Genomic DNA, 13,247 nt, shown 5'->3' on the forward strand with positions numbered 1-13,247 from the left:
TAAATTAATGAATGTAATTTGGCTGCAGTTTCTCATTGGGATTAAAAACTACTCTGTCAATCTATTCATCAGGAACAGATTTTATTTGATTGCAGTAATACTGATTCGCTCCTTGAAAAAGTTACTTTGAAACGCGTCACTCCCCTGATAAGGACTGTTTATTATTCTCGAAATATCTCGCGATGACAGGTGCAGTACACTCCCGATCGATTGCGGTACCCGGAAATCAATGTCAGAGTGAGAGCTCTCTCTCATTATACTTCCTCTCCTCTGATGGTGACGTTTCCCTATCCAACCGGTCACTGTGCTGTGTTGGTAGCTGGTGGGTAGCTAGCTGCTAGCTAACCTGCTGAGCTACCTCCTCCACCTCCGAAGGCAGCCGAGCGGAGCCTTGAATGAGCCCAGCACATCAATGCATCTCCAGCGGCCGCGATGGCAGCGACAGAAACGGTCTGAGTGTGACATCTTAGCCATGTAGCTAGATGGTTCTCTATATCTGTAGTTAATGTTAGTGTGATTCGTGCCCTTAGCTATTTCCAGCAGTAGCTAGCTTTTTTCTGTCCGGGACAGACGGCGGCAGCTAGCCCCCTCTCTCGCCACTACAGGAGGATGCTGAAGCTGTTCGGTGCGCTGGTTATCCTCGGACTGGCCCTGGCGTGCATCACTTCCTGGGTGCTGGACAGCTATGACACGGCTTGGCACCCGAAACGGAGCGTTCAGCACCCGACTGTCGGTGATGGAGATGAGGCTAAGGGGAGTTCTCCACCATTTCCCGGCGGCGAGTTGAACAATATATTCTGGTTTATACAGGTGGGCTTTATTCCGTTTTGCTACCTAGCTTTGTGAGATCTTACAAGCAGCCGCAAGCAGACTGATGCTGTCTAAATCCAATCAGCATATCCGTTTAAAATGTCATAGATTTCTATATTTTTAACGTGAGTATAATATCTACCTTTTCCTTGGTGGTGCTATCTATGGTAGTTCACCCACTGAACTGCCTCTGAATGATTGACAGAATGGGGTCACTGACCACAGAAGTGTGTCATTGTCAGGTAAAAAGGTGGTTCAGCAGCTCAGTAAGTTGTGGTCAGACTTTGCACCTTTTGTGCCTGACAGCTCTCATTCTGCTGAGTCAGAAAGGCCAAACCAAAAGAAGATCTAATACCATTTATTATTAATTCCCCTCATTATCCTGCTTTTCTCATGTCTTTTTGAAGGTGTCTGACATTCACATCAGCCGATTTCACGACCCCAGACGCATCCCTGATTTTGAAAAGTTCTGCACTGACACAATTGAAGTGATCAAGCCAGCTCTCGTGCTTGCAACAGGTACAGTGATCCTCCACACCTCCACCTGGCTGACTACAAAGTCCTTGTATTGCCATGACCTGAATGGGTGTGGCCCTCATATTAATGTAAAAAAACAAAAAACATGCTGCTTCCCACATGCCACGTTGTTTCTCAGCCTGTATCCTCTTCCGCTCCACAGGGGATCTGACTGATGCTAAAACAGAGAGTAAGGTGGGCTCCCTCCAGCATGAGGTGGAGTGGCAGGCCTACCACAACATCCTGAAGAGGTCCCGCGTGATGGAGCGCACGAGGTGGATAGACATCCGTGGAAATCATGGTGATTAAGCGCAGCACTTTGTTATCTTAATGGGCTCTTCGGAGTCACTGGTTCAACTGAGGCAGCCCAGAGTAGGGAGTGTACAGTTTTCTGAAGAATCCATTAACTGCGGTCCATTTTAGCATCGCACAGGAAGCCATCCTAACCTTTTCCATCAATGCCGCTTTCCCCTCAGTTATTGGATTTCAAGCAATTAGATGTGAAAGAGGATATCCTTATTTTGTAACTGTCAAAAAAAAGAAAGCTAGTTATCCGATCTTGAGTTTCTCTGGCAGCTATTCTGCTGTTATTGATTGCAGTCGTTGATGTGTGTCCTGTCAGTTTATCTGTCAGTGGGTTTCAAGGAAACAGCAGATTTTGTTCAATATCTTGCTGCGACACGAGGGAACCGGATTCCTGGATTAAATATTGTATGTGCTGTTCCACTGGGCATTCTGGTCCATAGCAGTAGATCTTAACTGCCATTTTGTCTGCAGCCTCCTTTTACACTTTATGTTATACTAAATCTCTCTTTTCATTTCTTCTGACAGATGCCTTCAATATCATTTCCTTGGACAGCATCAACAATTATTACCGGTCAGTATGAAATGGTCAATACTACAGCAAATGCCTGATTTACATCCAGCCAGTCTGCTTCTGCACGTCTTCTGCTCGCGCGCTGAGTGTGAAGTCGATCAGAGCACGTCGTATCTTAAATGCCTCTGAAACACGAGTAGTTACAGACCTACTTATTGACAATAATCCAAGCTCTCTGAGCCTCCTGAGGACCAAAATAGAAGCAGAATCTACACGAGCAGACCGACTCTCTTGTGTTTTTGACACAAATTATGTTTCATGTGACACCGCTGCTTCTGTTAACGCTGATTGATCTTTTTTCTCCCCGATATTCTTCATGTTGCGGGCGTCCTCCACGAGACAAAGTCTGTCTCCTTTGCAAGCTTAATTTATTTATTCAAAATCATTAAATTATCTCAGGACTGTATCAGGATTGGAGCCGCTGGCGCCATCCCAGACCGCAGTATCTTGTTGCCCACGCTGACTTTTCTCAACTGTCCGCAGGAAATACTCGGCCAACCAGAAGGTCGGCTCTTTCCACTACGTTCACAAAACTCCCTTTGGCAACTACTCGTTCGTCTGTGCGGATGCCACTTTGACTCCAGGACCCAAGAGGCCGTACAATTTCTTTGGTATTCTCAACCAGGTACAGCTGTCCAGCACCGTCTCCTGATGGAATGTAAACATCATACCTAACAGTGCTTTAAACACAGCTCACAATCATTTTTCTGTCTTCAAAGGACTAAAGAAAGCTCTTACACCCTGTAGATAATGAATGCGATGGTTATTATAATGGTGTTTCCTCTTTGTGGCAGACTCAAATGGACTTGCTGGACACGTTCAGAGCTGAGAGTCTGAAAAGCAACCAGTCGATCTGGTTTGGCCACTACACCACGTCCACTGTCGTCTCGCCTTCTCCAGGAGTTCGAGACATGATGAGGTAAGAACGTAGCGGACATTACAAGCTAAACCAGTTTTGTTTGTATTTGTTTTGTTTTTTTAACTGGGTGTGTAAATGCATGTTTTTCCATTTATCACACAGTCAAACGTTTTTGACTGGAAGCTCGTTCATCCTGTAAAATATATTAAAATTCAAGGGACGGTCGTGGTGACATGTGGCATGATGGGAAATGTCTGTTTTAAAATCCTTTCTTTTGCATTTTCAACGATATTTAACACAGTTGTCTGCATATTATGACATTATTAGAGCTTTTCACATCTGGACTTCCTGTGTTTTAGATCTGCTGTTGCGTATCTTTGTGGCCACCTGCACACGCTGGGCGGCCTGATGCCCGTCCTCCACAGCCGACACCCACAAGGCACCCTGGAGCTGGAGCTGGGCGACTGGATGGACAACCGCAGGTACGGAAGACAAATAAACAGCCATTCATCATCTCACAGGCAGGTCTTGAAAAGTCAAAAAAGGGCCATAGAAGGTGTGAAAAGACACGCCAATAAACTAAAAGCGGGATTGTTTGCACAGTAGATTATTCACACAGATGGCTGCTCAGTCCTTTTCTGTGCAGTTTCATTCAGTGCCGTCAGACCTGTTGCCACCATCGTCGCTTCTGTTAGCTACTGTACCTGGAAGCTGATTGACTCATTACACTAACATGTAACTTAAACGAATGAATCATTTTCAGTTATGCCACTTATATCATTAGGAGTGATTGTTGTATAATGTTAGGAAGTGCTGAAAAAGAAAATGTTATAATAATAAATAGTTCTAGGCTGTGCTGTCTCTGGTTTTCAGCTGTATTTTCACACTGGGTGGTATTTAAAAGGTCTTGAAAAGTCTAAAATTTCACCTGCACCCTGCACAAACCCCATCTCACGTCTGTCTCCAGGTACAGGGTTCTGGCCTTTGACCACGACCTGCTGAGTTTCTCTGACCTGAGGTTCGAGCAGTGGCCTGCAGTGCTCATCACCAACCCAAAGGACGCTCAGTACCTGCATCCCGGCGTGGAGCCGCTGGGTCGAATACGCAGATCGACACACATCAGGTGTCTGTTCTTTGTGTGTTTACTGAACCATAAAAACTTCACAGACTCTACGGAGGTTATGTTGTGTGTTCGACTGCTGCTTATAAATCTTTTTGTTTTAGATTGGGTGGAGGCACAATAATACCGCCTATGTGTTCAATACTAAAACATTCATTCTGTTGGTTCTCACCAGGATCTTGGCGTTCTCCGAGGCTCCGATCACCACGGTGCATGTGAGCGTAGATGGAGAACCTCTGGGGAAAGGCCACTCTGCTGGAGGTCCTCTCTATGTTCTGCTGTGGGATCCGTCTCTCTACCTCACTGGACTGCACACCATCAGAGTTAAAGTGGAGGTCAGCGCAGCATTTGTGTATCTTCCATTTAAAGCGTTTTAAATATTTTATACGTCTTGATTAAATTTGGTAGCTCTGTTTGCTTGACTTGAACTGTGATGCGGTTGAGCTGCCGTCTCGCCGTTGTCTGTCTTTACATTCGTAGACGTGACATTTTGCTTCTTCCTTCTGGTTTTGTGTGAGCCAGGACTCGGCAGGCCGGTCGTCAGTGCGGGAGCAGCACTTTACTCTGGAGGACGACCTGACTCCCAGCTTTGGTTTCGTGCAGTCCTTCATCCTCCTCACAGACCACTACATCCTGGGCCGGGCGGCCTTCATATTCATGATGCTGCTCAATGTCGGGGTGCTGCTGGCCTTCAGGTTCCTGCGTGTTCCCTCTGGGAGAGGTGAGCTGGCCCTTCAGATAAATACATCATCATCAATTACGTTCAGCCAGTGATAACGGTTCACCATAAAAATCAGCAGATTGCATTTCAATTTAGTATTTTGATAACAACAATTATTCTTTCTTACACATTCATGCATTGTTGTTTTGTTTACGGTCCACAGGATTGTCCTCTCAAGCGTGTATGTCGCTCCGTCTGGTCAGTACAATGGACAGCTTCTACTACTCTCTGCTGCTGTTCAACCTGTGTACAGCCTTAGGTGAGCCGACCCACCGGAGGCTTCGTCCCCTCTTTGTCTTGTGCTTCAGGCTGAACGTGCGTCTGCTTTCAAAATAGTATTGTAATCAGTTTTATCAAAACAAAACACTCTGTGCTGTTTCCTCCTCCTCAGGTCCGTGGTTCATAGGAGAGCTGATTGATGGCCATAGTGGCGCCTGCTTTGCCTTTGGGGTGTTCATCGATGGACACTTCCTGGAGGGCAGTCTCACTTACGTCGTTGGAGTTGTTCAAGTAAGAATGTTTTGGTCAACACATCTGCACCTGAGGAATGTCTGTACGTGAGCAAGACCCTCTAGAGACAAGCTTTGTGTGTCGGATTTGCTCATATAAGCTGTGACTTAGCATTTTAATACTTTTCACGGACTCAAAGCAGGCATATCAGTATTTTTTGGTAGCAAGAGGTCACACGAGGTCGCTCGTAGTGATGAAACCAGAGAGACTTAGTGCCTGACTCAGCTACCCTCAGGTCTGCAGAGCTTTATAGCAACTTTCATCTCATTGTTTTGGTTTTACAGCCCTTATTTAGCCACAGCTGGCATCTATTTTCATCACAGAAGCCCTAAAAACCAACTGTACGCTACCTGCCCAGCAACAAATGGCAGGCAGACACAATTAGCGACTCGCTGGTGACCACAGTGGAGCATTTGGCAGCTGAAGAGCCAGATATTTCCCTCAGGAGTTGGTAGAGACCATCGTCAGCGAACCAGAAACACAACATCAAATCAGTATTAGTGTTGTCCCGTAGCTGTTAGCTAACAAGGTGGTAATATGTCAGTGGTGCGTTCACAGCTTGTTTCTGCGTGGCCAAAAAATAAGTTACTGCAGGTTTAACTTTTATAGCATACTGTCATATTAATGACACTTATAAAATACTTTTTTTACCTTAAGATGTTCCACCGACCTGCTAGTGCATCTCTTACAAAAAAATCTGTATATTTCTGTAATTTTAGCTATTTGCTTTTTTGTAAAATAGTGACTTCTTTTACTCTTCAGCCTATAAAAATCCTTCAAATTAAAGGTCCAGTGGTCCAGTGAAACATAATATAATATTCACAGTGTATAAGTATGTTTTCATTTCCTCTCTATCAGCTCCTGTTCTTCAACATGCCCCTCACCTCTTACCTGTGCTGGAGCCTCCATCACCGTTGCCGTGGCAACACCTTCCGATCCCACTTCCTGCGGCCGGGCTGCCGCTGGCGGACTCTGGCCGTTCACCTCTTCATGCTGCTGCTGCTCACTTGGCAGGCCCACTCCTGCTACTTTCTCCTGGAGACCTACGGCCCCATGGCCTTTTTCTTGTCTCCGGTCCGCACGTGGGCGCTCGGGCTCAGTCTGCTATTGGTCTACCGCGCCTGGACGGGCCCCGCCCCTCTCCTTCGTGACAACAGCAAGAGCGCCGCTTCCTCTTGACAGTAATTGCACTGTACCACCACGATCTCCCTCGAGCCTGACTCACAGATATATTTTGCTGTCTCTGTCCACCCTGGAAGCCTCAGTTGCCCCCACACAGCAGCCCCCTTCCCGTCTCTCTCCCCTCCTTCCAAAGCCACTCAGTCCATCACTCACTATCCTGTTTCTAGATAGTATTGTTTCCTTAATATGCATGTTATTGTAAAGCACCGGTGAGCACATTTTCTGGCCATATTCATAGCAATGTGTACAGTGTTAAAAAACAAAACACCTTGGATGCGCTGAGGGTAAAATAGCCACTTTAAGCTAAGTGAGGACTAGTCCAATGTGTGCCGCAGTCCACAGTGTAAGAGCTGTATTCTGCTGTGGCTTGAGCTGACTCATTTACTTGAGCTTTAGCACTTTTTGGAAGTGTTGCCTTGGCCGAATGCCACTTCACCACTGCCAAAGGATGAATAAGACCGATTTCACCTTTTATTCTTCCCTCTGAAAATCATTTTCATTCACTGACGAAGGCTGGATGTGCCAAACCGACCCTCATGTTTACCTTCTGACACACACATCATGTGGATAAGAAAGGCGTACACATCATTTTGTATACTGTAAGCTTTTCCTAACTTCCCATGGCAGACCGAGCGTGGTAGTTCCAGTAGCTGTGGTGAAGGCGAGGCAGGTAAAGCCACCTAGACGATCACGTTTTCAAGTTTATTCTACATGTAATTACAGGAAATCAAAGCAAGGAAATGACAAATCAACCGAATGCTGTAGTTGATCTGTGTACGAGTAGTTCATGATTGAAAGTGCTTTTAAGTAAAATTGATTCCACTGCACACAACTGCCACTAAAAACGTCTCAATAGTTGCATTGAACAGTCATATCAAACCCTTCAATGCCGGTTTTCACCAGAACAGAAAAACGAGGCGGCCTGACTCCACGTGCTCCTTTAAACGTGACTACAGGAAGCAGCTGTTTGTTTCTCAGGAATGTGAGCACTTGAACAATAGGCTGGTCCCAGTAGTATTTCAGGACAATGTTTTTATACTCCATAGTAGCTCAGTGAACTAAAAACCATGTCAAACAATCGAGATGTGTGGTGGCTAAAAAAAAAAGACAAAAACAAAATGAATGTGTTATAGATGTGGTGAAATGAGATGAACCAGTACTATGCTATTTTTTTTTAATTTTATCTGATTGTATTGAGTGATTTCTTTCTCCCTTCATGTTATATATCTGCGTTAATGGCCGTTCTTCACCGCCCTCGTGGCCGGCGTGGCCGGGAAGGTAAAGGAGCGCCGGAAGTTAATTTGACAGCTTTGTGTGTGAAAACTCGTTCGTCTGTAATGCTCTGAATTCCTCGTTTGTGAAGGCGTGAGGGCTGTGTCTATTGCACTCCAATTCAATCCCCTCTCGGCAGTAGTAGCAGGTGCTGGATTCCACGAGAACAAACTGATCAGAAAAAAAAGAGTGAAGACCACATTTATCACGTCTTTTAATAGAAGCAATGTTCCAACAGCTTTTTTTTTTTTTCAAACCATACCCAGCGTGAGCGAGTAATTGCTCCGTGCTGTGATAAGACACGCAGTTTAATATTAGAACAGCTGCTAGACATAGAGAACACTGGGAAAATTTAATTATGTGCACTCTTGCTGGCAATGGTTTAATAACTTTTTTTCCCCCTCTTTGCACAGACAAGTCTTTTTCATTTGTACAGGAGCATTCCCAAGTATATAATTCCAACATATAGATAGATATTTAAAATTTATGGACTTTTGTTGTTGGAGAGTTCCTCTCTAAGATGCTCGGTACCTCACAAGCTGTGTCATCTGTCCACAAGGAGGCAGTATTGAATGGATTTGGAGATGACAGCGTTTCACTTCCACCTCCAAATTATGCATGGGACTGTTTCGTTTGTTTGTTTGCAGTAAAGCACTAAAACCTGGTCTTGATGAGACAGTTTTGCTAGTTATCAAGATTCACTGATTATGTTTAGCTATGAATCTGGTCGTGATTGTTCTGTACTGTACACTGATTTGACTTTTCACACGAAAAACAAGACATCAGCTCCACGGTCACTGAGGAATATACGGCGAGTGATGTACTGGTGTTCACTTGACATATTCTGCATCTCCTCCTGTGTTCAAACACTAAAGTATATGAATGAAAAGATGATGATTTTACACCTGCCACATATTTTTCTCGTGACAACTGAAATTAGAGCCAACCACAATTTTATTTTATTAATGGTTTATAGTGCCGTGGAATAAAATGTTCATTACAGTAAATCATATACGTTGTGTTTCTCTTCACGTCATTGTTTCAATATATAATACTGTTAGCTAGCAGTCTTTTTTATCTGCTTTGTAGAGTCTCTGAAGTCCTTGGGTTTCCTGTTTTGGTCTACATTTTTAATCCACTCCCTATTTCCCCACACCTTTCCCATTTTCCTCAAACGATAAGGAGATAGGTGTGTATGTATCTTAACTGAAAACACAGGTAATAAACACGCTAAGCGCCATCCTTTTCAGCTAGCTATAGCTCATCTTAACGCTACAGCAGCCACTGCTTGTAGTGTTAATCATCTATACTGCATTAGCATCACCCTTATAAGTTTTGTTGCTAAAGCACTTTAGCTGGCTAGCTAAGGCAAACTAAATTTGTTTGCTAATGCTACTAAAAAATCTTTAGACTTGGGCATGGTTAGTAGCTTAACCAAAAACTCTTTGCAGCTAACCACAGCTAACTTTCTTCATAAAACTAAGCCAGCTGTAATGTTAATAATGTATATATACTGTTGACGTCACAGTATAAACTCATACTGTTTGTAGCTAAAGCACTATAGCTAGCAAGCTACTGTAAACAAAGTTAGCTCCCTAAGGCTACATGAGAATCTTTCATTTACTTTAATATTATGAGAGGCATTAAATCACAAATACACAAAGATGACACAGTAAAGTCCAGTGGCTTCTTCCCACTGTGGCCCTCAAAACATGGCTAATATTATATAGGAACATGGTGACCATTTCCAAGCAGTTAGCTAGCTACTTTTTGGTCTTTTTAGCTATCCAGCCTTTTGCTACTGTTCCAAGCATTCAGACAGTGATGCTACGGCATAATGCATTACAGTATATGGATGATTAACATTACGAACACAGGCTGATTTTAATGAATAAAGTTGGCTTCAGCTAGCAAGCTAGCTAACTGAGAAAGCTAGTGCTTTGCATGCTAACCTAGCAGTGTTTTCATCTAGCGGCACACTTTTCTCATTGCTCCACTGTCATTAGCTATTTGACCTCCAAACAGTTGAAACAATAATGAATTGGAGGTGAAGGGACACAATTAATTAGATTTACATTTCTTTTTAAACTCCTTTTCATGCAAACAGTTTTTGTCTTTGGCTCGTGTTTATAACCTTTTACTGCCTTTTGTCAGTTTTGGAGCTCCATACAAGAAGATGTCTTCTGATGTCTTACTCTGGCACTATTTTTAAAAGCCTGACATACTGTTTCTGAAACTTTAATACATAGGTTAATATCATGAGGCAGTACTTAAATATTTTACTCTACATTTGTTTAACTGCTGCAGTCAATCAGTAAGTATTAGAATCCAAGACTCATTGAACTTCTGAGCACACTTTACGTTTCACTTTATTTTTCTTAAGAGCGCTATTTCAAAGGATATTGTGTGATTTTTCATTTACGGTTCATACATAATTGTAATCAAGTAGCACCAGCTAATCAATGCAGTATCGTTCTAGAGTTCATTAAGTTAGTGTTAGTTGCAGCGATAGGTTAATTTCCCAAGGCATCTGGTGAGAGCAGTCTCCATGACTTTCTTCACTCTGATATCTTTATAATCTGCTTTCCAATGTTTCCCCCTTTCATCATTGAGCAAAATGCATCTGCAAGAAAATGAAAGAATGATTCAACTCCTGCCAGCTTAATAAAAAAGTCATTCAATACAGAAAAACGCTCAAATTCTCATCCACATACCTCCCATATTTTCAATGCCATTCACCACCATTTCCAGCACCTGCAGAGTGGAAGCAAAATCACAACTAAACAATGCGAAGAGACAGATGGAGAAGAGGCGTGCATTTTGCAAACAAACAAGGACACCCACACAGTCAAACACACATCACCATTTCCTCTATACCTTGATTTGGCCTGATTTAACCCACTGGCTGAGCTCACAGAGGGCAGCGTCTGCTTTGTCCATGTAGTTAAGCACCATAAATCGCTCCCGGGTGATGTTCTTATTTCGGAGGGTTTCCTGTATCTCTGCACTCAGAGGCGGAGGATACGGCACGTCCTTGTTGTACTGTGAGATCTGCCCACACAGGATCACATGGCTGCCGTTGTTCATCTGGAGGTAAGAACAGGGCTGGAGGTCAATGTGTGTGAGATGTAAGAAGAAAAAACACTCACTGTTGAAGATCAGGAGGAAGCACTGCTAATTCTGCAAATGTTGGCAGTACAATTAAGGAAAGAAAAGACAAAAAAACACCTAAGAATTCACACTTTTTCCAGCCAAACAAACAACACATGACAGTAAAACATGCACTGGATTATGCTCTGCACACACATAAACCACTCAAGCCATACCTGAGCAATTACACTATCACTGATGGCACCTCCAACATTGTCAAAGTAAACGTCTATCCCATCAGGGCAGCACTCTTTGAGCCTCGTAGGGACGTCCTCTTGGCGGTAGTTGATGGCTGCAGAAAAAGCCAGGTCCTCTACTAAAACTCTGCACTTCTCATCAGAACCACAAATCCCAACCACTCTCACACAACCATCCAGCCTGCCGATCTGGAAAAATAAAACGGGGTGATGTAGTCAGGATGTCACTTCCTTTCTTTGCAGTCTGCTCTGTGTTTATGTGGTTAGCTAGATGAAATCTGCTGAGTTTGGTTTCTGCAATATAATAGTTGCAGTTTCAACCAACCATTAACCCATGAAAAATCGGAAATATTTTCATTCATGCCAATTATCTCTTTCTGCATTTTCATAAATTACAAGATAACTGAAAATCGGCATGAGAGTGGAGAAACTCTACTGTTCTAAGAAGACTGTTTCTGTGCATTTTGTCAGTATTTCAGATAGATACAGCTGCATGTAAGACATCAAAACCTTTACAGACCCCAATCTGAAATTTACTGTATTTACCTGTCCAGCTATGGAGCCACAGGCCCCGGCCGCGCCACTCACCACCATGGTCTGATTGGCCCCTCTGGTGATGTTACCTTTCTCCCTTACGCCCAACAGCGCAGTGAGGCCTGTTAAGCCAACTGCGCCCAAAACGTAGGACAAGTGTCCATCAACCAACTGTGGATCAACCTGCAATAGACAGAAGGTAATATCACAAATGCTAATATTAAATGACATTAAGATTTGTGTATGCAGAGAGCTTTTAGTCCATGCATACATTTTAAAGACGTTCTCCTTTCTGCAAAAGGAAATATGGCCCAATCCACCCATCACGATGAACTACATGCCAATGTTGACACACAGTCAATATGCCGCACCTTCTGTAAGTCACTTCCTTTCATAACAACATGGGTCTGCCAAGGCCAGCTGAACGAAGTGACCACATCTCCCTCGGTGCAAACACTGCAGCGGCTGGCCTCCACCACGCCGACACCTCCACCATCAACACACTCAGACAGTTGCCATGGAGTTATGTAGTCAGCACCCGTGTCTTCATTCATCCTGCATCGCTGCAGAGCAAAGACAGATGTAGGACAGATTTTTTTTGTCATTGGTTTTATGGTTCAGTTTTTAACTTTTGGCTGCCTTAACCTTTCTCAGAATGACACAGGTGGAGTAGTTGGCTGATTTGTCTTTGATGCATATTAAGAACTGCCTTCTGTTTTGTACCATTTATTTATCTTAGTGTGCAGCAGATACAACAACTTCACCGGCTGTATCAATACCATGTAAGGGTCGACTGAGAGGTAAAGCGTCCGAACCAGGACCTCTCCATCTTTCAGGTCAGGTGCTAAAGTCGTCTCCTCCAGACGGAAATTCTCAGCAACTGGCGCCCCATTTTTACCTTAATGTAAGAGTTGTTGGAGTAAACGTTAGCCACACGCCTGCAGCAATATTGCAGCACATCACACAAAAAACACGTCGTCTTTTGTCATGAAAACAATGAACATGAAGTTTCCTACCTGGTCGTGAGTTGAGGACGACTCTCTGCACTTGCATCCTTGAAAAGTTAACCTTGATATCTAACTTGCACTAAACTGGTACCTGGAATGACAACCAGACCTGGCAATAAACGCCAAGCTTCTGCGTGCACTGAGGTCACAGAGTTAAAAAGTGTGAGTGTTTTACATTAAATAGCAACACGAACAAATGGCCAATTAATAATAAAACCTATTTTAAACACTGTGCTCACACTGCCGAACAGATTCCCTCTGTTCTGTGTCAATTAGCTGCTAGCAGCAGAAAGTCCACAACAGTCCACTGAGAAAGTGTCATTCGGCTCAAACCAAGATCATTCCCTGCTACTGACTTCCGTGTTTGCTGAAATCCCGTTAGGCAGTTATATTTATCTTTTTTTCAGCGGGCAGTCAATCAGCATCTCATGTTTGATTTCGTATTTATAGCTTTTCAGCAGTAAACTAATGTCAGCCCACTGCCACACGGGG

At 43.7% G+C, this 13,247-nt stretch overlaps 2 protein-coding genes across 3 annotated transcripts; one reads left to right on the forward strand and one right to left on the reverse strand.

The window, feature by feature from the left end:
- The first annotated feature begins 282 nt into the window (after positions 1-282).
- Positions 283-8,877, forward strand: tmem62 (transmembrane protein 62). Its single transcript, XM_076748593.1, has 14 exons — positions 283-450; positions 606-810; positions 1,218-1,329; positions 1,490-1,627; positions 2,158-2,203; positions 2,687-2,828; positions 2,998-3,122; positions 3,422-3,544; positions 4,030-4,185; positions 4,358-4,517; positions 4,705-4,903; positions 5,067-5,162; positions 5,295-5,413; positions 6,272-8,877. The coding sequence occupies exons 1-14, from the start codon at positions 413-415 to the stop codon at positions 6,590-6,592; spliced, it is 1,980 nt and encodes a 659-aa protein (XP_076604708.1). The 5' UTR covers positions 283-412; the 3' UTR covers positions 6,593-8,877.
- Positions 8,807-13,054, reverse strand: ptgr2 (prostaglandin reductase 2). Of its 2 annotated transcripts, XM_076748594.1 has the most exons (9): positions 12,995-13,054; positions 12,765-12,846; positions 12,528-12,646; positions 12,120-12,311; positions 11,761-11,931; positions 11,194-11,403; positions 10,745-10,954; positions 10,582-10,621; positions 8,871-10,490 (listed from the first exon to the last, which is right to left on the reverse strand). In XM_076748594.1, the coding sequence occupies exons 2-9, from the start codon at positions 12,799-12,801 to the stop codon at positions 10,426-10,428; spliced, it is 1,044 nt and encodes a 347-aa protein (XP_076604709.1). In that variant the 5' UTR covers positions 12,802-12,846; positions 12,995-13,054; the 3' UTR covers positions 8,871-10,425. The 2 variants fall into 2 exon arrangements, 1 of the variants encoding a protein (XP_076604709.1); XR_013078151.1 differs by lacking the exon at positions 12,995-13,054 and having other exon boundaries at positions 8,807-10,490; positions 11,194-11,309; positions 12,765-12,924.
- Between the last annotated feature and the right edge of the window lie 193 nt (positions 13,055-13,247).

The sequence above is a fragment of the Chaetodon auriga genome, chromosome 14, assembly GCF_051107435.1.
Source record: "Chaetodon auriga isolate fChaAug3 chromosome 14, fChaAug3.hap1, whole genome shotgun sequence".
Taxonomy (NCBI): Eukaryota; Metazoa; Chordata; class Actinopteri; order Chaetodontiformes; family Chaetodontidae; genus Chaetodon; species Chaetodon auriga.